Genomic DNA, 23,895 nt, shown 5'->3' on the forward strand with positions numbered 1-23,895 from the left:
TGTGCTGGGTTAATGGTTGGAGTCAATGATCTTGGAGGTTTTTTCCAATCTAAGCGTTCTTAAAATTCCCTGTACACAATCTAAGCGTAGCAGCAAACAAAGTAGAAGCATGTAGAATACTGAGCATCTTCAATAAGTCTGGTCTTCTCTTTTCCTAATATAAAACTACTATCCTATTATTTTCAAGTTGCACATTGGAAGTATTAAATGGTTTTTTTTGAGACTACAACCCAGCCAAAATCATCACCTATTTTCTGGCAGAATTCTGGATTAATTAATATCATTTTAATCATCAGTGTGTCAGAAAGCCACCTACTAACTTCACTTGCTTTTTACTACCAGAACATGAGCAGAAGAAAAAAATATTTATCTTCCATAGATAGAAACATAGCCACTGGCAGAGGTATCTTACTCTTGCTGCTTAATTCTGAATTGGCCATATCTCAAATTTAGAAATGAAAACTTGCAGTCAGAAGAGAAAGATGAGGATTTTGATATTGCCTATGGAGTACATAAATATAATTTTGGGGCCTTTCCTTTACCTTCTCCAGCAAACTGTTCCCTGGTCTCCCTGTATTTGTCACTGGAAGACCAAGTCAACTTCGTCTCTCAATGCAAGCACCAAAAGAAGAGAGTGAATGCATCAGACATGGAAAGATTACTTTTAACTAAGTGTAAAAAATCATTTCAATGAGGACAAGTAGTACAACCAGGTGATCAGAATTGCTTGTTCAATACAATTTGAACCTCACATGTTCAATATAATTTCATGAAAAGATTATTTCTATATTACTGCTGCCCATGGAATGATACTGGCTTAATGAGACTCTATTAGGCTTTTAAAATTATAGTTGTGCCAACACAAAAAAAAAAAAAAAAAAAAAAAAAAAAAAAAAAAAAAAAAAAAAAAAAAAAAAAAAAACACCTCAAAAATATTGGGATGACACGATTTGCTTTTTAATTACTAAGCAAGTACATTGAGGGCAGTCAGAAAAGCAACATGCAAAACCCTGGTTTAACATCTATGATGTCATCCTACAAAGGGAAATTGAAATAATAGTACTGGAAGACATTTAAACTTTTAAATTCAGTTTTTCTTCCTCTAAATCCTACAACTTAGGAAACAGCTTGAAAGTTAGCTAAATTTTTTTATTTGCAAGATCAGGATGACTAGTAGCAAGCATCAGATTTTCTTATTACAAAGGGCACTGCTAACACAAAAGGATTCATTTTAATTTGGGGTTTTTTTTTTCAATTTGGTAGTTTTTATGTCTCAAAGTATTTAGGCCCTTCATGCTTTGAAAACAAGTATCTGTCAGTTTATGTGCCTTGGGCTACAAAATTTAAATCCAACCTCTACACACTCAATAGCACAAAAAGACCAGACCCCTTTTTTGTTGAGTGAAAGGTGGCTTTTTCCGCAGTGCTGAAAACCAAGAGGTGTGTTCTTTAAAGGCACAATTGCTTCCCCACCATACAAAAACGCTGACAGAATGCATTTTAACCACTAGCTGCTAGAATTTTCTTTGTCGAGTCAAATACAGCACCTCGTGCCAGTGGGAAGCTCACTGAGCAAATATTATGCCAGCGCTTTCCTGTGCCCAAGAAGAGAGGCTTCTTGCTCTCCACCTTTGGGGACAGGGCTGCTCAGAGTGGACTTCAATAGCTGGAACTTACTGTTCTATAGATATATATACTGCCATTCTCCTCATGTTCTTTGCTCCTTTGGGAAGAGGTAGGAGCAGGAATTCATAGGAATACCTGTCTGCTTCCCAGAGACTCCCCTTGGCGACTGATGGTCTCACAAAGGGAAGGGAAAGGCATGTTCACTTCCTTTTTACCATCACCAGCAGTGACAAAAGCCCAGTATTTTCAGATTACGTACAATTAATACTTAAGGATAAACATCTTTTACATATTTGATAGGTAATGAACGTTGATGATTTGTCTATCATGAATGGTTTCTTTTGACATGGAGATGGTGAGACTGCCACACAGCTCATGCATTTTACAGTTCTCTGGAGAGCTAACAACAAAAATCAAACCAACAATAAACAAGCAAACGACAGAGCTAAGGATCTCTTTTTTTACTGTATTTTATATCATTAACTCTAAAGAAATCCTCACACTGTTTGCAATATTTTTAAAAAAGTGTCTCTTTTTATACATTCCAAAATGCATACAGAAAACTCCAGCTACCTGATACTTAAGCAAGTGTAATAGATTTTTACATTCTTTCACGTATATAGGTACTGCATTATAGACAATGACGCTGACATCTTCAAATTATTTTCTTTCATCAGCTTCCTTAACCTCCTCTAAATCCTCAAATTTAAAAAATGAGGATTTGTCATAGCCCATGAGATGGTTATAATCCTGAGGATTTGGGAAAAGCGTAGGATTAACAAGCATTGACTTCGTTTTAGCGTAAAATGTTGTAAACATCTTGGTGATGTCTGGAATCTTTACATCTTTCTGATGGAAAACAGTCACTTTTTCTGCCAAGATGGCATTGTAGGTAATGGCTGTGTAGGTGTCCGCTTCATCTTTGTAATAGAGCCGGATCACGTAACCTTTCGTAAGGATATGCAAAGTAACCGGAGTTACAAACGTAAAAATCCCGATCAACCCATAAAAGGCAGCTTGGACAAGCAGACTTTCCACTCCAATACCACTTTTGAGCATGATGTAGGGCATCATGAACAGGTTGAATACGCTGGTGGAGTAAGAGAAGAACTTCACACCTACACAAAAGAAATCAAAGAAAATGAAGGTTAACACTTATGAGCAAAGTTTTCTCTAGAACTACATATATTTTTCCACCACATACCAATGCAATTATTTGAACAGATGAAGTTACTGAAAACCCCTTTCCTTTTGTTCTTAAAGCTCATGGAGAAACCCTGAAAGCTCAACCCTGTCTCGTCGCCACTGTTCTGATTTGTTTGTACCTTCATGCTGGGTTTATCGAAGCTGGCTCTCTTTCTGTGATGCAGCCAGCTATTAGCTGCTATGCACACATATGAAGTTTTTACTTCACCAGCAGAAAAACTGATTTATAGCGACACTTGACTCCATTTATGGACACATATAATGGTGCCCATTGAAGAGATGGCAGACAGGGAATTCGTCTCTTCACCAATACCTAATGTTGACACTCAGTGTGTATTACAAAGAAGCCACCTTGGCCACCATCCATAAACCCTGGATTACTAAATATTAACAAGTACTCCCCACCCACTTTGTGTGTGGCTTGAAAGACAGTAGCCAGTGCTGTGGACTACCCACAGTCCTTAAGTCACCAAGAAAACCAGGAGCCCAAGACGCTGAGACAAATAAATATGTTAGGACACATTACAAAGACGAGTATCAGAAAACATCCAATGGCTTTACTTTTCACTAGGTAACGTTAGCTGGCCAAAGAAAGATTTGTGAAGTCTCATTACAGATGGAGAGTTTCATCATAATTCCTGACTGCCTGGGAAGCATTTCAGGAACACTTCCAAGCACACAGAATGTAAACAGCAGTTATAGCTCATCTTTGTTGCTTACTGGGTCGGATAAGTCACCCCAAGTGCTGCAAGGGAAGCCAAAGAAGGCTGAGGGGTTACAGAGATGAACAGAGGTCCCTGCACACCCAAGCAGAGAAGCAGAAACCTAGCAACACCACTACCACCTTTTTTTCTGTTTGTTCTGATGTACATACAATCCAGATTTTGGCAAACTTGGAAAGGAGAACACACACTTTTAATGTTCCATTTTAAAGTTACTAAATACTGTGAAAACTACAACAACAAAAAAAGGCAATATAAACTACTTCAGGTCACATACCCAACACTGCCTTTGCCAAATTTCCTTTGTAAACTAATCTTCCATGTTCTGGGTGATCGTGAGGGGAGGATGTGCTGAGGCTGCGAACAGCCACTCCTTGAAAAGATGTAACCTGAAAGACAAAACCAGTACAGGGCTAAGGAACATCAGTACTACACTTTATATCTACCTATCCATTCATATCCACATACACACCTATATATACACGTATGTTTCTCCTTGCCCTGAACCCACACCCAGCATTTCAAACTAGGGATTAAAGTTAGGTTACACACCAAAGCAAGCCAATAACTCCAACTAATGTGCTGCCTGACTGTTTAATAACTTTCCATGTAAATATCCAAAATTAGCATTAAATATTTGCAACCCCATTACTGATAATTGAGGCAATAATCGATTCGCACACAGTTTTGCAGGGAGACATTTATGGCACCCATGCTCAAGTCTCTGTTCACAGAATAACAGAACGGCCTGGGTTGAACTGTGCCTTAGAGATCACCCAGTTCCAACAGCCCTGTTGTGGGTAGGGACACCTTTCACTATACCATTTTGCTCCAAGCTCCATCCAGGCTGGCCTTAAATACTTTGAGAGTTGGGGCATCCACAGCTTCTCAGGGCAACCCATTCCAGTGCCTCACCACCCTCACAGAACAACAACAACAAAAAATTAAAAAAAAAAAAAAAATCCCAGCATTTTAGATTATCTAAATAGCTTCCTTCAGATTAAATAAACCTATTCTCAATTTCAATCCGTTTCCCATTGTCCTGGCACTTCATGTCCTTGTAAAACGTCCCTCAGGTACTGGGAGGTCATCCCGAAGTCTTCTCTTCTCCAGGCTGAATAAACCCAATTCTCGCAGTCTTTCATCGTAGGAGAGGCGCTATATGCCTCCAGTTATTTTGGTGGCCCCTCTGGATTCGCTCCGGCACGTCGATGGGGGCCCCAGAGCTGGACAAAGCACTCCAGGTGGGGTCTCACCTGAGCGTAAAAGAGGAGGTACGCCCCCAGGAGCACCTCGCTTTCCTCACCAAAATCCCCTAACGGCAAAACCGCGAATGCCAGGGCGGGCGCCCTTTCCCGGGGAGAGGGAACGCTCCCCCCGCTCCCACACAGTCCCCACAGCCCCCACACTGAACCTGTTGGGGCCTGGCGGCGGCAGCGGCCAGAGCGGCCCGGTGGCGGCAGGCGGGCTGCGCGGCGCCCCGCAGCCATGCGGAGGCGGAGGCGCGGCGGCAGGCGGCGGGGAGCAGCAGCAGCGGCAGCATGGCGGGGCCGGGGCCGCGGCCGCACCGGGGACACGGCGGGCGGTGCCGCACCGATAGCCACCGCCGCGCCGCCGCCGCGCCGCGCTTTGGTTCCGCCCGCGGGAAGGCTCCGGCCGGCTCCGCGGCGCCCCCCTCGGCATCTCCCGTACGCCGCTCAGCCGCAGAATCCGAGAATCAAGGGGGCTGGAAAACACGTCTGAGGCCAACGAGTCCAGCCAACACCACCACGTCAACTAGACCTTGGTATTAACTGTCACATCCAATCATCCCTTAAACACCCCCCAGAGATGGTGACTCCACCACCTCTCTAGGCAGTCCATTCCAATGTCTAACACTCTTTCTGTGAAGAAATTCCTCCTGATGTCCAACCTGAACCTCCCCTGGCGCAGCTTGAAGCCATTGCCTCGTGTCCTCTCACCAGCTGCCTGGGCTAAGAGGCAGATCCTAGCTATTAATCTCATTTCAGATAGTTGTAGAGAGCCATAAAGTTTTCACTGAGCCTTCTCTTCTCTTCTCTAGGCTAAATTAGCCCAGCTCCTTCAGGTGCTCCTCATAAGACTCGTGCTCTAGAACCTTTACCCAGCTTCGTTACCCTCCTCTGGAGAGACTTCAGCACCTCGATGTGCACTAACTGGAGGCCCAGAACTGAACACAGGACTCGAGGTCCGGCCACCTCAGTGCTGAGCACGTCACTGCCCTGTTCCTGCTGGCCACACTATTCTGCATACAAGCCAGGATATCACTGGCCTTCCTGGCCAGCCGGGCATGCGCTCGCTCATGTTCATCGGCTGTCGGCCCACACCCCGAACCCTGACATGGCGGGCCTGCAGATGCCCCCGGGGAACTACGCGCCCCAGCATGCACCGCGCCGGGCGCGCAGCATGCCGGGAGCAGGGGCGCCGCACGGGCTGCGCGCGGAGGGGCCGGAAGGGGCCCGTGACCCGGGCGGAAGCGCTCGGAGGCAGCTGGGCCGACACCGCGGCCCTTCGAGCGGGGCGGAGGGAGCGGCGCCCACGGGTGAGGGGCGGCCGCGGGAGGGAGACCCCGCCGGGGCCGCGAGGGACACCCCGGAGGCGGGGCGCCCCGACGGGCGGGGAGCGGGGAGCTCCGCAGCCGGCCCCGCGGAGGGTAGCGGGCCTCGCCCCGCGCCTGGCGGGGGCTGGGGGGGGGCGCAGAACGGGGGCCGGGCGGAAGGGCCGGAGCGGCACCGGGGGCCGTCGGGGTGCCTGGGGCGCGGCGCCAGGCCGGGGTTCTCCCACCGACGTGGTGGCGATGGTGGCGAAAGGCGCGTTCCTGCCCCAAAACGCTCTCTTTGGAATCCCGGCGCCGCCGGAAAAGGGGTTCTCTGGAGCAGTGCTGGGTTTGAGCATCGCTCCCAAACTCCTGCCATAAGTGACATTCGCCCTTTTCTTAAGCCAAACTGTAAAAAGAGGGGGAAAGGCCGAAAGAATTTAGGATACGCCCCCAGGGGTTGTTTTGCCAAGGTGAGAAGTGCTGGTTAAAGTGATTTGGCTGTAATGGTCGGCGAATGTAAGCAAAGGAAAGGGTGATCCCCCTACATGTAGCAACAGAAATGCAGAGTTTTTGAGTGCTGCTTGTTCCTCAGAGGGAGGTTCTGCTTTAATACAAGGTAATCTGAGCATTGGTAAGTTGTTAAAGGCTTCACATTTGTGCGTGAAAAGGTGGTGGTGCTGCTGGCAGTTTGCTTTGACAGCCAATTTGGTCTTCCACCAGGTATCTTTTATTAAATATTTCTAAATGTGTTTCGTAGTGTGGATTGTAAGTTAAGCTTTGCGTTCTGAGGAGACCTAGATAGTCACAGGCTATTTGTTTACTTGGCTTTGATGGCTTTTGGAAGCAAACCAGAAAAACGTAGATAAACAAGCACATGAGAGATCTTTAGGGTAAGAACCACTTTGTGTACTAATTTCTGAGTAACCCCCTACATGCTCCCAGTTTTCTCCTTTTGCTATAACGGGGACCAAAATAACTGTTGGGGGAGTGTTCAATTAACTGAAGAGTTACTTTGAAGGGGAATAAGTGTTTATTAGTTTTCCTGTGATACATTGGCCACATCTTTGCACAGATGGCATACACCTTATGCCTTGAGGTCAGACTGTAATGAGCTTAAGTTATATCAAAAAAATGTTTACGTCAGTAAAAATTTGTGCTAATGTTTCCACTGGGAGCTTTAAGATAATTTTTAGAAACTTTTAGTACTGCAGCTTTTTTTTTTCTTCCTTGTTGTGTCAGAGAAAAGCCATTTGAGAATTTCTTTTTTTTTTTTCTGTACCCGAGTGGGTGATGGACAGATTTAGATAATTTCACATAGTCTTAATGTGAAGAATTTTAATACTGCTAATTGTTTTAATATTGTTGTAGGAAGACAAATGAGTATCACACTCAAGAATACTCAGCTTCAGGTGTTTTACTGTGCTTTTACAATTCTCATGTATGTTACAAGAAATCCTTAAGTTATGTCATGAAAGTATGGGGTTTGTCAGATTATTTTAAGGAATTTTGATGTATTTTGAGAAGTCTCTTAGCACCTAAAAAGGTTCAGGATTTAGTTAGCTTCATTGTGGGGTAGTTTGCATAACAGCAGCTTTTGGTGAATGCCTATAACAAGCGGGCAGAAGTCCATGCCCTGTAAAATTTTGCAGTATGCCATCAGCCTCTCTTCCCCTGATGGCAAGAGCTGTACAGTACAGCTTGGAAGTACTCTTTGGAAGACAACAGTAGCACCGCCCTGTCCAGGTTTTTGTAGTTTTTTTTCTGTGAAGCTTTCTGGAAATTACTGAAAAGGCAAGTTTCCTTAGACAGGAAGAGAAATCTTAATTAAGATTTTTGGTATTCTGTACATGCTATCCTACCCCATCTCCTGTTTATCTCAACTAGCACTCACGTTTAGTGTGCTTTCCCGTCACATTCTAGTTTGTCCCAGAAAATTTGAATTTTAGAGCCCAAGAGTATTGGAGTGGTGAATTAGCTGATTTGGAAATCGGGCTCTACCAGTTTCTCCTCATGTTTTTTCTACATATGCTTCAATCCCTTAATTAATTTTGATGTGTGCTGAGCAATGGATATTAAACTGAAGAGTGGTGCTTTTCAGCAAGTTATTATACAAGGTAAGGTAGAATTTAGGAGTAGGAGGCTGCAGTTGTAACACACAGCAGCCTTTGGTAATTGATGAGCTATTACTGATACATAAATGACATCAAAAAGTGTCACATTTGGCTTTTAAACAAACAATTCAAGCTATTTGAATTTCCTTAAACCAGAAGCTGAGTTTTTAAAGGATTTTCCTGTGGGATCAAAGAATCTGAATGCTTGAAATGTTTGCATAGATTCAGTGTTCTTGGGCTAGTGAGAACAGAGCAGTGAGGTTCTGGGAGCTGTGCAGTGGTCCAGTGTGTTCAGCTACATTAGCGTATGTCCTTCGAATCTATTCCACTCATTGGCGTACAAAGCATACCAAGAAATGATATTCTGGAAATTCTGGCAAACTTGGGAGATGAGCATGCAGCTTTGGGAGTGAGCTGGGATAGTTGTGAACATGTTTCGGTTTTGTTCTTGCATTTGATGGTCACGAGAAGCAGGAAGGAGATCAGATGAAACTCACTATACTGTCCTGTTTCTTCTCAGAGGTGTAAGAAGATGTTGAAGTAGGGAAATAAGAGCACTTGCCTTGTGTGGGTTAATTGCCATGGTTTAGAGGCTTGTGATATTTTGCAATATTGTACCTTGGAGGTGTAAATATTCTGGCAGCTTGTGGCAATTTTCAGTTCTCTAATATCTAATGACAGTCCTATGTTTTCTGCAGCAGGAAACCTTTTTAGACTGGTTGGAAAGTTTCTATGCCAAATACACTGGGTTTAGTTGTATTTTACTCTCCTGATTAAAACGTGGCACATCCCTTTTATGTAAACTTTCTCTTAATAAATGCAGGGCGGTGTTGTTTTTGTTTTAAAGAGGCAAAGCAGGAGAACAGTAATACCTAATGTATGTGCTTTTTTGAGATTTAAGTCAGGGAGCTGAGCTACCTTGTGGTAATGCCACATAAGCTTCTTGAAGGGCAAATGGAATTGTGAATGTACTTCAACATAAATTACTGGTTCTTTGAAGGAGTCTGAAATAGTCAAGTCAAAAATATATAGAAAGTACATGTTAACAAAACTTGGATTGTTCTTATCCTGACTGCTGCATTGGTGGAGTCTTGGTGAAGTCAAACAAGGGCAACTATAAAATGTGGAAAAGTAATTAAAATATCGGTAGTTATCAGCCATGTTCAGAAAAATGTCTCTTTCTTCCTATTGTCTTGTTTATGCTGCTTTCATTATATAGAAGGAAAATATAGTGATATGTTTTGTAATAAACATTACACTGGAAATACACTGAGAGAAAATAATTTCTTAGAAGACAACATATAAGGTTGTTTAACTCTCCTTGACCTATTATTTAAAACCTAAGGCCATGCCATTGTCAATTAAAAAAAAGGTACAGAAAATTTCTCTCCATGTTCCTTTTGTACTCCCTGTATGAGAATTTGTGGGAGGTATTTCTATATTCCTTTGATTTATTTTCTGTGTGCATTTTTTTCTGGCTTTGAAAATGTTCTGATCTTCATACAGTGTCATGATACACTGAACAGTTCTTGATCCAGAAGAGGAACCATTACTGGGGTTTTTATAGGTTTTTCAGGGTTTCTGAACTTCTTGTTTTTCTTTTCTCATTTGTTGCATTGGCTCTCTAATTTTTCTGGGCTCTCTGCTGTTGGCTGTGTCAGAAGTAATACTGCTAATAGTATTAATGATTTTTTTTTTCTTTTAATGACACATCATTGCATCAGAATGGAAAGTGAGTGAAGCTCAGTGTGTCCTTTGCTAACATGTCAAATGCATCATATATTGGAACTTATTATGTCTTTTTCTTAAAAGCAGGTTGGCTTTTCTGCATCTTTTACTTTTGGCAGTAAAATGTTTGGGGTTTTCCATATCCAGAACCACACCTGGATTCTGGAATAGCACTATATTTGTTTGTTTGTTTATATACATTAGTTGAACTTAAACTGAGGTATTATGTTCGCATAGTTTTCCCGCTGATGTTTATCCCTTTAATGAATTTTTATATTTATCTTCATTCCAGTTTTGCTAAACTGAATAAGGAAGATTAATTTTTCTTTTAGAAATGGGCTTTTTGGTCATATCAGTAGGTCCTCTCAGTAGTTCTTGGGATTCAAACTTCTTTTTCTTGAAAAAAGTAATTCAGAATTGTGTGTGGTAGTCCAGACAAGCTGTTGCTCATATTCCTTATCTTTATTGAAAAGGGATTCTCAATGTGCACTTGCCTGTGTCCCTGACCTGCTTTTTTTCTTTTGCCCCTGCAGAGCTGTATCAGTTTATAGCTGACCACAGAATGACTATAGCCCCAAATAGCAAGCCCTGATGACATGAAAGAAGATAGTCTTGGTCCTTTCATGCAGGAGTCTTGATTTCGTATGACTTAATTTCATGTGTCTTCTAGTACACTGCTATTCAAGACTGGTCGCTTGTCTGTGTTAACGTTTTGTCCCACTTTTGTTGCAGTCCTTTCCTCTTGTGTTTCATCCAAATCTGCCTATTCTTTTCTGGCAGCATTGTTTAAAAAAAAATCAGCATATGTTTTTGGAGGAACTCCTAGTTCTTTTCTAGTCCAGTTCTACGTTTGCAACACAGTACAATATTCTTGTAGTCTTGTAGAAAGGTTCTTTCTCATTTTAAGACTACCTCTCATCACATTTCTTTAACCCCAGATGATATACTGAGCCCAGATTGCATCTTGTTTGAGTTTCCTTTTTCCCAAAGAAAATGACTGATTAATTTTTAAAATACTAGATTAGTTCAGTGTGCCCTAAAACTACAAAGCTTACTGCATTTTTATTCTGCTTTACTGTTTAGTACAGTTGAATTCAGACCAATGAGCCTGAATTTTTTTTCTTCTTTCTTAATTACTGTATTTTTTTCCTCTCTAATCCTGTGATAGCACATTTGATTTATTAAAATGCTCTTTGTCTATTTTTTTGACATCTAACTTTCATTGTGTGGTCTTTCTCAGTTCTCTGTTTTAAATCTTTCAATCTATTAGCTTCCTCAAGTTATGCTTTTACCTTGCAAGGTCTTAATATATCTGCATTCCCACTACCTAGCCTTTATTTCTGTGTTTAGTGGCATAATTTGTATTGTAAACCAAGGCACATTTTATCATCACTAACACTTCCAATGAGTGGTATCACTTCTGTGTTGTTTTTATTTTTTTTCCAAGTATTATTAGTTGTAAATAATAGGTGGTTTCACTACTCCTTTGGAATACAGCAAATGGTTTTGTGGCTAGAAAAAGAGGTAGTGCAAGTGATCCTCTTCTGCAAAGTAGAAGTAATAATGTGAGGTATTTCTTCAGTTCCTGAGCAACAGATACTCTGCAATAAGATGACTGATTTCCATTTGCTAAAACTGTTTAAGTAGGGCGAAAGATCCCATCAGTTTTGGGCCCTAACTGTCCCAGCACCCAAATGTCGTTTCCTTAGATGAGTTCCTGGAATTACTGAATGTGATGAAGGCATTTAACGCTCCATTTTAGGGAATCTCTCTTACAGGATACACAAATTAACTCTCAAATAACATTCTTCAATGTGCCTTATATTCAGGAACTTCTCACCTGCAAGAGTAAAGTTAAGTTAAGATGTTCCTTATCCCAGTAGCAAGGAAAATATTTTTTAGAGAGAGTTCTGTAAAGTCAGGATAATTTTCAAAGGAAGCAGCAATGTAAGTGGAGGATTATTTTTGCTCATTTCTCTTCAGACAACTAAAAACTATTGGCTATGTGTGCATAGTTTCATTAGGTGCACATAACAAAGTGCCTTCTTATGAAAGCTTGAGGAAACGTTTGGACTATTTTATTTTTGTACCTATGAAAAAAGATAGATGGAATAAACCAGCATCAAAGTGCTGTGCAGAAGTGAAGTGATCAGCAGTAGCAAAGAGGTGTCTGTAGTATTCTTCCAAATCATGCAGCTTCCTCAGCTTGCTTACATTTTTTGCTAAACTTTTACCAGAAACTTAGGAGAGAGCAAATGTGAAGTGTGGTCTCTGTTCTGATCTCTTTACTGCCCTCAACCCTGAATATCAGCTGGGAGACCACCTAGAATCACTGGTGCTATTTACCCAAATCTGTGGGCACACAGCAGTATCATTGATTGGTACTGGGTTAATGTTTGCAAAATGGCTGTTGGTATGAAAGGAGTTTTAGGACAGCAGGTGGGTGGGTAGAATTTCTCTTCCAAAGTTTTCTTTTAGACAGCAGAGATGCAGGTTGGGGTAAAGAAGTAAAAGTTGTATCTGAACATACCAGATTTGTTTTGCAAATAAGTACTTCCGTTTCTCTCTTTAATTTCCTTTCCATGGAGAAATACACGTGTAGCAAGCTGGATATCAGCATATAACGTATGGAATCTCCTGGTTAACTCTACCTGCATTATATGTCTGAAGTAGATTATCTAGGTGATATTGGTGGTGATAGTGGGAACTGTCAATCTTCTGTGAAGGACAGGTTGAAGGCCAGGTATTTAGTGAATACTGATTAGACTGATCCCTGAGCCTTCTCTTCTCTGGCCTAAACAACCCCAGTTCTCTCAGCCTGTACAACAAGTGCTTCAATCCCTCGGTCATCTTTGTGACCTTTTGCAGGACTCGCTTCAGTCTGTCATACTGAACCCAGCACGCCAGATGTGTCCCACCAGTGCTGAATGGAGGGGCAGGATCACCTGCCTCAGCCTGCTGGCAGTGCTCTTAAATAAAGTCCAGGCTGCTCTTGGCCATCTTTGCTGCGAGGGCACGCTGCTGGCTTGCGTTCAGCTTATCCACCAGCACCTCCAGGTCTATTTGTGTGAAGCTGCTTTCCAGCAGGCTGGCCTCCACATAGTACTGGAGGTGCTGAGGTCAAGGGTTTGCATTTCCCGTGGATGAACTTCGTAGGTTTCCTGTTTGCAAAACATACTGCTCATCAACACTGCATGTTGTCTATTATCATATTCTTTTCGGAGGAGTGGTTATGGTAACTTAAAGACTAATAAGTAAAGGAGAGTTTAAAAATTGTACTGCTGACTCAAAATATTGCCACTTCTGTTTTTTCAGATGCTCCTATTGTAAAATCTGCAGTTGAAAAGAAACAATTTTTTATAAGAAGAGAATGGGTAAGTCCACAATCTTAGTGTGTCTTGTTTTTGTATGATTTGAAGCGTTTTCTCTCTCATATTGGTAGAGGAGGTGGATTCTAAGACTTTAAATGTTGATCTTGACACTTTCTTGTAGCCTCACACTTCTTACAAATGTTTTGTTGGAGAATTTTCTCAAGTTCATATATTGGAAGACAAAAAAATTCACTTGCTTAACATGCGCAGTCCTGAAAATGTACATGCTAAAATAGGCATGCCTTTAAGGCTTTTATAGCTCCAAACTTGTATATAGCGGCCAAGAAAATTTCACTGTGTACTTTTTAAAATCATTCTTTGTTTGTTTGTTAACTAAAGTCAACCTGTTGAATTTTGGCTCAGAGATCATAATACAGACTGATTTCTGATAAATTACATTGTATGTGATATGACTACATTTCTGAAACTGTTGTTTCTGCCTCAACAAATGACTGGTAAATGAAGCAGGATTGGACTGCAGGATTGGACAAACAGGATTCTGGGTTTGTCTATACTTTCATGTCTATACTTTTGGCACAGGCAGTACTTTATTAGAATTGTCAATAACTACATAATAATTCAATTTTAACTTCAAATTCACAAAGCAATGTGATTGTGGGAATGTTTTATTTGCTATACTGGCAACAGTAATTCAATTTTTAAAAGTAACACTGTCAGGATACAATAAAAGAGGGCACAAAAAGGGAAGGGAGATAAAGCCTTCAGGAGAAACAGAGCAGAGAGCAGGTATTCAGTGAAACAGAAGGGAGAAGGGAAACAGGAGAAGCACAGACTGCTGTGGGGAGGATTTTCAAATCTCCCTGGGTTTAGTGCTTTGGCACTTTCCATGCTTTCTGCCAAAGGCCACAACACAGGTATGCAGTGATGCTGCATGGTTCTGGGTCTGCTTGGGCGGTCAGGCAGGATGAATCTTATTTCATGTCATTTCTTCAGTGCAGGAATATTGACTGCTTTTGTTCTTAACCAGTGCTTCAGAAAGCATTTTTTCCTCACCGTCTGTATTTTTCAATATCAGATATGTGTTTAGTTAACTTTTAGCAGGTATTAGTATAATAAACATGACTGTAGATTTAATGGAAGGAAGTAGTAGTATGTTCAATTGACTTGAGAATGTCTAAAGGAAAATTTCATTCCTATGTAGATTTTAAAAATCATGCCAGAATTTGATGAAGGAGGGGTGTTAATAAAAAAATTCCAAATTTTGCAAAATTAGTTTGAAACAGATTGCTGGTTACTTCAGAAAAGTTATCTTCAGATATGCAAAATGCTTCTGTCTCATATCTGGTTGTATTGGGTTCTTCAGTCTGCAAACATAGTCATAGAAAAGACTGCAACTTGCATTTTTAGTAATGTGAATCAGTATACTGTGTTCTGAAACTGTTACTTTTTTTCCATTACAGATGGAGAAGAGAAAACATACGGTGGGTGTGAGGGCCCAGATGCTATGTATGTGAAGTTAATATCCTCTGATGGCCATGAGTTCATTGTAAAAAGAGAGCATGCATTAACATCAGGAACAATAAAAGCTATGTTGAGTGGACCAGGTAGGTACAGAAGACTTAGTACCTTTACCTTCTGTGTTTTCATTTTTGGACAGTCTGAATTTTTGTCATGCAGTAAGTGAAAGTTTGAAAAAATTATAACTTTTCCACATCTTGCCTAGTTCCTGTTTCCAGCAGAACAGTCCATCTCTGTTGGGATATTGTGGTACCAGACTTAAAACTGGACTCCGCATTTTGGGCAGTTAGGGATCTTACACAGTCTTACATTGCTGCTAGTTTCCCACAGTATGAGACCTTGAGGGTATTATATGAAACGCGGAGCTGCCAAGTTCAGAATGAGCAAGGGCTGGTAGTTCTTCATTGCCACATCCATGGCAGAACTTCTGGTATTCCGTATGTCTTCATAGCAGGTCACAGCGTTCTGTGCTTTAGATTTGTGACTAAAACAGAGCCAGTAACACACCTGTTTTAGCTGTTACTGAAAGGTGTTTGCTCACTGCTCTCTGTTTCTCACTCTTTGCCCACTCAATAACCAGACAGGAGGGCGTGCAAGAGGCTGGGAGGGGGGAACACAACCAGACACATGACCTGAACTACTGAAGGAGATATTACATTCCATATGTCTTGCTCCAAAGTAAAAAAGGGAGAGGTGTAAAAAAGGGGGGTGAGCCATCTTTTGCTTGAGAACTGGCTGGTCATCATTCTGCCCATGGGAGGTGGTGATTACCACTGCATTGCTTATTTTGTTCCCTTTCTCTTATCTTCTCTCAACTTACAGGTTTTCTTGCTTTTACTGTTCCTTTCCTCTTTCCTTGTCCACCCACAGCAGGGGCAAATGAGCAAGCAGCTGTGTGGTGCTTTACTGCCTAGTGAGGTTAAGGCCATATGTTGACAACATCCTATGACAAGGAGTTCCTGGTCTTAATGACAGAAGCTTAAGATTGAGGCAAGGGTAGATAAACTTACAGGAGGGAAGGACCTCAAGTTACTGAATATATGAGACTGTGTCTGGTTTAAGAACTGTCTGAACTAAGTTTTGAAGACCAGAAGGGTGGGGGAGAGAGCAGGGAGAAGTTAACACAAGTGCTTTCTCTCTTCCGTACCCTTACCCTGTGTGTTTACCTTCAGCCACTTGAGTGGTTGGGCAGTAGGCTACATGGAGCTGAATATGGTCATTCTTAAGTTCTCTTTTTAGATTCTATTGAGGGGGATTACTGGAGAGATCTATTGGTTAATATATTTTTTAATTACTTAGTAATACTTGGGCAAACTGAGCAATTAAAATTCTCAGTGTCATTTTAATGGTTGCATTTGAAAATATGTAGTAAGTGTTTTGTGTCCATGTCAGCCTCCCAGACATCTAAGAAGAATAGTTACAAGACCTGCTCTGAATTGATTCAGTGTAAAGGAATAAAAGGCAAGGTAGCCTGCTTAGAGGGCTAGAAACTGACTCTGTAGAGGACTCAGCAGTTCAAGAATATTTTGTGTAAATACCAAAAACATAAATGGGTCACAAGGAAAAGTACTGTTGCTGTCTAGTTCAGTAGGTCATAATTTCACTGATGTGTCTTTTGTTTCAGTACTGTGACTTGGCCCATACGCTAACATTTCTTCTTTTGCTTCCAGCTGTTCCTGTACTAAAATTCAAGCCACAGTAGCTTCAGTGCATGCAGATATTTCTACACAAATCTGTGTAGACATTAGTAAATAGCTCTACTTTGTAGCTAGAAGGAGATGCCCACAGAAACAGTGGGAGCTAAACATTGCTAGTCTCCCATAAACATGGAGTTAATGTTAGTATTATTTTATTATCCTTCAGTTTAATGAATTCGAAGTCCAAAGATGTGAGGGGAAGAGACAAAAAAAATAAATCCTGTGGGACTAACCATAGTATCCTAACTTTCGTATCATCCAGATTTCATGGTTATAGGCACTGTAGAAAGTGAATTGCAAATATACTTGTGTTTTGAGATTTGAATTCTGCATAAATTCTTTCATATCTAGTAGGGATAAACTTGTACTGCATGTAAGCTTCCCACCAGTACAACTAGAGTTTCCCTGTCCCTGCTGTCTATCTGTTTCCACAGCTTATCAAGTTAATGCATCTTTGAGGTTTCAACCCTCTTGTCAAATCTGCCTGAAACTGAGGAATTCAAACCTACTGGGTCATAGGAGGGACTACTGATGCACATATACGCGTGCATATGCAGATACAAAACATCTAGAAACCCCTTTTTTCCCTCGGCTAAGACAGCTAGAAATTTGGATTGATGCCTGTTAGCATCAATTGATGAGCTTAGCACACAGCTAAGTACCTATCAACTGTATTGGAAGTAAAGCTAAATTTCTGGTGTAGTTGTTCAGAATAATGGTGATAGGCTGCGCCCTAAATAAACATGTCATAATGCTGGTTGTCTTAATATTCTTGAGGGCTCTGAATGTGGCACATCCTGCTTTACAGTGAAGAATCTAATACCCCGGAAGATGAGACTTAGACAGGTCTGTTTAGAATGCATTGTATTAATATGGTAAGCTGTTTCATTTTGCAGTGAATGGAGACTTCTGGTTTGGTGTACTTTTGTGTTTTTTTCTTTCTACAGGTCAGTTTGCAGAAAATGAAACAAATGAGGTGAATTTTAGAGAGATCCCATCCCATGTCCTATCCAAAGTATGCATGTATTTCACCTACAAGGTCCGCTATACTAACAGCTCTACGGAGATTCCTGAATTCCCAATTGCACCTGAAATTGCACTGGAACTTCTGATGGCTGCAAACTTCTTAGATTGTTAAATAAAATAAATTATAATAAAAATGTAAAACTTTTTTCAGTATTTAATACATGTAGTTCAGTTAGTAACTTTTTTCAGATAGCATGTTGCGTGTGTGCTGTTGAGAACTGTAAAGTTCACTGCAGAGGCAATTGCCTTCAGTTCTTTTGCATATAGCAGTCATTCAGTTGGAGTTTGTTTTGCTGCTTACACAAATAAGGACCTTTTCACAAACTGAGACAAATAAACAAATATGCCAATTAGTAGATGGCTATGCCTTATCCTTTAGGTGTGGTAGAACTTTCTTTTAATACAATGACCATAGCAAATACTGGAGTTTAGTCTAACACTCTCTAAAAGATAATTATAGTTACATTCAAGTAGCTGTTTAGGGTTTCTAGCTTTCTCTTATATTTTTGACGTTTCTAAACATCTGAACTTAATCTCCTTTGTAAGATAGCTGTTCTGTAGCATAGTTACACTAACTAGATTAGAAGTGCCCTCTTTGTATACTGTCAGTGATAGTCCATTTGGGTTGAAAGTGGAGTACGTAGGAGAATGCTTAAGGCTTTTCATTTAAGTCATAGTATAGACATGTGCAAAGGTGTACTTGATAGCATTTTGTTTCTATAACCTCAATTTACCCCAATAGTAATTTCAAATATTCCAGTCACTTGTCTGTGCAGTAAGACTCTGATACTACTGACAGTGACTTTTAAGGGGGAAAATGGCTGTTAAAATCTGTGTATATTATCTTCTATATAACATATATGGTTTTTCTTAATACACTATCACTTGACCTGATAAGGATTTTGTATGGCTTCAGTTATGGTTTATTTCCATTGTTTTGATTGTTTATGTAAAGTCTGTATTTAATCTCTAGAGTAGTAGTCATTTAAATTTTGTAACATAGCAACTAAAAAGACAGAAGTTGTCCTACCTTTTACCTCTTTTCAACCTCTCCCTTGTACCCATAGCAAAAGACCCTGAAATGTGGAGGTCTTTTATGTTTGAAGGAAAGGACATTAAGCAGATGTTTTAGGAGCTGTTTTATAAATTTCATAGATATTTCCAGTGTTTTTACAAATGTTTTAGGGGAAAAGGATTGGCAAGCCACTGACATAATACTAGAGTGGTACACATTGTCTCTTGATCCTGCTGGCAGTTGCCTGTAGTATAAGTTCTTTGTTCAAAACAAGTTTCCATAAAGAAAACAAACAACTTGAGACAAGAAGTTGCTTTTTGTTCAGCTGTAGCCTGAAGAACCCTTCTGCTAAAATCATCTGTAAATGAGAATAAAATTAAAGCATCTTGAGAAATGATGCAAGAACATGTAATAAGCATTTCCATCAGCTGCCACTGCTTCAGCTTTGTTTTGATCAAGAAGTGATTGTGGTCTATCATGGAAAAATCCCACCAGCTGATGGTGGAACCTCTTTCTTGATGTTTTAATTCACAGCTAATTTAGAAGGCTGAAGCTGTCCTCTAAACATGTTTGTCAGCATAAATACAACTTGGAAGAGATTTTCCTGGATGAAAACTAGTAACTTAGATAGACTATGCAGTCTGCCCATGGAGGAGGTCAGTTCTGAGAAATGAAATTTTATTCTGGGCTTAAACAATGCTGACGTTTGTCAGTGTATCAGTAGATTAGCTGACATTTATTCACGTCACATACTTTGGCACAATTTAATGTGTTTAATGTGGGGATGTTTGTGACTAGATTGGCTTTGCACGGTAAAGCTGAAGTGCATTGTAGGGTAATTGTCTGAAATTCCATGCGTAAGCACTGTGTTCAGTGCTGTTAGTAACTCATTTTCAAGAGCACTAGAATGATAAACCAGAGATACCCTGTTATGCTGCTTTTGTTAGAGCCGCTAGGAATACCCTAAAAGGTCAAGGAATACCAACATGGATATTTTAGTCACAACTACATATCAGTCTGAGTGAGTCTTAAGTTCACTGGCCATTTTTAATAGTCTTGAGGCTAATGACTTGAGGCTAAATAATATTTAGTTTTAAACTAAGGGAAAAAGGATGTCATTTTTTAAAACAGTGGGATTATTTTTTTTTTCTCTTCCCCTTTTTAAGCATTCTAGAACAATTTCCTTAATTTTGTTAATATACATTGCATTTTATGATTCTGTACTTCAGCAGTGAGGTAAAATAGCTGGTTTAGCTCTGAATGATAATTTTGTTGGTTTTCTTTTAGCTTAATGTATTATACAGTAGCTTTGAACACTCAGGAATTGCAGTAGTGTCCTAGAGCGCACTATTTGCAAAACCACCGGCTGTTAAAATGAACCAGATTTCTAAGGGGGAGGCGGGCAGGGGGAATTAGTGCAATTTCCATGATAGTTAAATGGGTATGCTATTCTCAGACAATTGGAAACTTACCACGCTTAACCCCTGAGTTCTAAATAAATTTCAAAGTTGAAAATTTTTAAACCTGTGTTTCTGTTGATTTATGACATCTCAGAGGACATGTTCATATGCAGAATCTTCATTTTCGGCTATACCATATAGTGAGCAAAATGCTTATGTAGTTAGTATTTGGATACTAAGTTGTGAAGCTGCATCTATAAAATAAAAGGTGGTGGTTTTTTTCATAGTTCTGAAGAGTTTCATAGAGTTCCAGTGTAAAGATATCTTTGTGCTGCTCTGAATTACAAGTATCCACAGTTCTCAGCAGCAAGTACTAAAAAGGTATGGTATTCCTGAACAGGCTTGAAGAGGATACTTTCAAGGATACTTTAGGGATATCCTGCTGGGGATATTTTGAAACCTTCAAGAGTCCCACAGTACTTCTTTCACTTAGAAAGGCAGGCTTGTGTTTGAGGTCCAAATTTTAAGCTGAACTGCTGCTTTAGTCATAAAAACTTTCAGATTCTTTATTAACTGTAAACAATGAGTAGAGTCACACTGCGTTATGTATGGTTTATCATCATTTGACCGTGTATAAGCTGCTGAAGTCGTCTCTGATGGTCTGCAACGTGAAATAATCTGTGCATCTGGAATGATCAGAACTCCCTTCCACAAGACATGAAATATCTTTCTGGTTTTGAACTTTAAGAGAGTATTCACCATGAAGATTCTCTGCACCATTACTTTCAACAGATGTTGAACATGGTATCCGAAAGGCATTTCTCAATTAATGGTAGGAAGTTTGGAAAATTGGTTGTTTCTGTGTTTTATCACTGTCTATTTTATTTCACAGGCTTAAGTTGCAGTAGTGACTTTGTTTTTTTACCCCTTTCTTCTTTTCACTTTGCCCATTGAAAGGGTGCTCCCCAAACTTGCCTAAATCCATTGGTTTATGTGATGAAGTGGACAAGAAACACAGTGGGGCAGGAAAGTTAACTTCTCAGTCCATGTTTTGAATTCCTAGTTTAATTTTGTCAGTTCTCATGCTGCAGTGTAATTTAAGGAAGTAACAGTTACTTCATAGTAAACAAAAGCACAAGGAAAAGTAGCAATATTCCTACCTAAAAACTAAGGGTTGAAGCTGTGGTATAAACTTAATTTCAGTGCCCTGAGTAAGACAAAAAGTGCAGGAGTAAGAGAAAAATAGCAAGAACTTAAAAGATTGAGTAGCTTTGGAAATAAACTAGGATGCTTGTTTTTAAAGACAGACTAAAGCTTTAGGGAAAAAAAAAAAAAAAAAAAAAAAAAAAAAAAAAAAGGCTTTAGGGATTGTTTCCCATAGAAAAAGTTCAACTTTTTAAGGCTTTTGACAAATAATGAACTGGATTATGTTGGAGTTGGATTTCTTTTTAAATGTAGCTATTAGATGGCAATTTTACAGGAAGATACCAATGCTGTGAAATGCAGGTGTGGCTGAATGTTTGGATGAGCTAGGAAAGAGGACAAAGTAGATTCTGTGTTTATTATTAGTTACCTGTGAAGCTTGAATGTCATCACTAAGGCAGCACAGAGAAGAGGGAGTTTTTATCGAGTTTTAACAAGTGTTATGTGTCATGAAATAAAGCTTTGCATATGCTTCATCTGAAATGTAGGTTGTGCAATTTCTCTTCTATGGGAGAAAGGTCACTGAGATTAAAAAAAAAAAAAAAAAGCAACAAGCCCCAAAAATGATCTGTCTCTGTGTCATTACCATGTTACTGTTTTATGTTTACAGAATACAAGATTTTCCTCCCACACTAAATGGGAGGAGATCAGAATTGAAAGATCATGATTTTTCTTTGACAAATGAAATGCTTCAACATTTTATCCTTTTGAACTTTTGTAATCAGACAGTTTTCAAGATCTCAGTCACGAAATGTTTTGTTGTCTCACATGTTGAGGGTAGAATTGGAAAACTAAATTGAAATTGCCCCTGAAATATGTACTGCCTTTCAGATAGTGAAAGTAACAACATGAGAGCTTTTAGAAAAATTAAAATCTACAGTTCAGTGCTAAAGTTGCTCATTTTCAGGATAGTTTTGTGGAATTAGTTTTTTGTGAATACATGCATGGATTAATGCTATTCCATATTTATTTGTAGTTCATTTCTTCAACCAGAAGTTACTTTGAAGTTCAAAAAAACCAAATACTGTTAATTCTATTAATGTTAATTCACATTTAAAACTGCCTTTTCAGGTGAGAATTCATAGCTAAGGCTTTCCTTCCCATGGAAAAAAAACACTACTGGTATCCTATTTACAGTAATAGAAAACTTTTTTCTACTAAATCACCACTACACGAAACTATAAATAATACATAATCCATATCTTATGTTGCTGTGAATTCTCACTCTGTCTAGCAAAACAATGGGATGCCTGTTGTGCAGGTTAAAAAGTTGTCAGTTTTGGTTGGTATCACCGAACTTGAAAAATATCTAGAATTTTAATGCATTTGGCACAAAGGATTTATTTTCTCTTTCTATACAGGGAAAAGCTTCCAGCATTATCATAGTAAGCTAACATATAATGTTTTCCAGGAGAGACATTCCATTTGAGTCAGAATTATTTGTAGTTTGCTACAAACGAAACATGAAAATTGTATGTCAATAATTAACATTTAAGCTGCTTTGATTGTTGTCATAGATATTTGACTTGTAATAAACAACTACGACTTAAGGAGAGAATGCCTGAAAATACTCGGCTGAAATAGTCAACTGCTCACCCCTTCTTGTTTTTATATCATGGGTCTGGTTCACAGTAATCATATCCCATATGAAGTTTTGTCTTTCCCAAGGGACATTAAATAAACCAACAGGCTGCACCAGTGTCATCTTGGTGTCCAGGCCTGTGAAATTAAGTTCTTCAAGCTTTGTAAATAGTGTGCAGGGTCCAGTGAGGGTAGTGTGCAGTCTGATGTGCACAGTTGGAATTGCTTCTCAGACCTTGGAAACAGTGGTAGTTTATCACACATCTGTAGAGGTTACCTAAGATGCCCCTTCAGTAGTTTTATCTTGCTTCTAGGCTGGCAAAACCAAACAGCTATTTAATTTTGAAAATGCTTTATCAATATCTTCTTTGTTGTTTGTGAAGTCAGAGTCAATTCTGTGCATTCCTAACAACAACATGAACTAGGTATTCATGTAACTCTTGGAGTCACCTAGTCTCCAGTTCACAGGTTTTAGAGATAAAATAAAATTACTAAATTATAATTAGGTTTGCATCTTGGGAGTGTTATCATTGAACAGCTTCTGAACACTTGGATTTGACAGACACGGTAATCAACCTGCTCACATGGGTTATGGATGCTTTTGATGTGGAAGAACTTCTAATAATTATGTAACATTACACTTCTAAATGCATTCATCTACTTAATTGCGTATAGATCCTACACAGTCCTCATTAAATTTTTACAGCTTTTGCCTTTATAAGTGTTTATTTTTACAGCATTTAAAAGAGTTAGAGGACTCCTGCCTAAAAACATGGCCTGACAATTACTACGAATTGGTAATTACAGCACATGGTTCCAAACAATAGGACAAGAGACAATGGGCAGAAACTGATGCACAGGAAGTTCCACCTGGACATAAGGAAGAACTTTTTACTGTGCAGGTGACTGTGCATTGGAACTGGCTGCCCAGGGAGGTTGTGGGGTCCTTCGCTTGAGATATTCAAGAACCTCCTGGAAGTAACCCTGAGCAATGTGCTCTGCAATGCCCCTGCTTGAGCAGGGAGGTTGGCCCAAGCGACCCACTGTGGTCCCTTCCAACCTAACCCGTTCTGTGATTCTGCATATTACTAAAGCAGGCAATTCCATCCCTTTCCCTAGCCCCATGTCCTCCTTCCTTGCCCTGCAGTAATTACAACTGTATTTCCACACAAT

At 39.9% G+C, this 23,895-nt stretch overlaps 2 protein-coding genes across 2 annotated transcripts; one reads left to right on the top strand and one right to left on the bottom strand.

The window, feature by feature from the left end:
- Nucleotides 1–935: 935 nt before the first annotated feature.
- On the bottom strand, nt 936–5,044 carry TMEM70 (transmembrane protein 70). The gene is made up of 3 exons (XM_040085380.1): nt 4,811–5,044; nt 3,832–3,943; nt 936–2,744 (listed from the first exon to the last, which is right to left on the bottom strand). The coding sequence occupies exons 1-3, from the start codon at nt 5,042–5,044 to the stop codon at nt 2,287–2,289; spliced, it is 804 nt and encodes a 267-aa protein (XP_039941314.1). The 3' UTR covers nt 936–2,286.
- Nucleotides 5,045–6,015: 971 nt separating this feature from the next.
- On the top strand, nt 6,016–20,061 carry ELOC (elongin C). The gene is made up of 4 exons (XM_040067764.1): nt 6,016–6,114; nt 13,266–13,324; nt 14,743–14,886; nt 17,445–20,061. The coding sequence occupies exons 2-4, from the start codon at nt 13,321–13,323 to the stop codon at nt 17,633–17,635; spliced, it is 339 nt and encodes a 112-aa protein (XP_039923698.1). The 5' UTR covers nt 6,016–6,114; nt 13,266–13,320; the 3' UTR covers nt 17,636–20,061.
- Nucleotides 20,062–23,895: the final 3,834 nt, after the last annotated feature.

This window comes from Hirundo rustica, chromosome 1 (genome assembly GCF_015227805.2).
Source record: "Hirundo rustica isolate bHirRus1 chromosome 1, bHirRus1.pri.v3, whole genome shotgun sequence".
Taxonomy (NCBI): Eukaryota; Metazoa; Chordata; class Aves; order Passeriformes; family Hirundinidae; genus Hirundo; species Hirundo rustica.

Bases quoted from the DNA above. Each gene is read 5' to 3' on its own strand.
- TMEM70 (XM_040085380.1), bottom strand. From the start codon at position 5,044: ATGGCTGCGGGGCGCCGCGCAGCCCGCCTGCCGCCACCGGGCCGCTCT. The intron at 3,944-4,810 runs GTGAGACCCCAC...TTTGTCTTTCAG, and splicing joins ACCTCCTCTTTTACGCTCAG to GTTACATCTTTTCAAGGAGT. The intron at 2,745-3,831 runs GTATGTGACCTG...TCTTTTGTGTAG, and splicing joins TTTGGCAAAGGCAGTGTTGG to GTGTGAAGTTCTTCTCTTAC.
- ELOC (XM_040067764.1), top strand. The intron at 14,887-17,444 runs GTAGGTACAGAA...TTCTTTCTACAG, and splicing joins AGCTATGTTGAGTGGACCAG to GTCAGTTTGCAGAAAATGAA.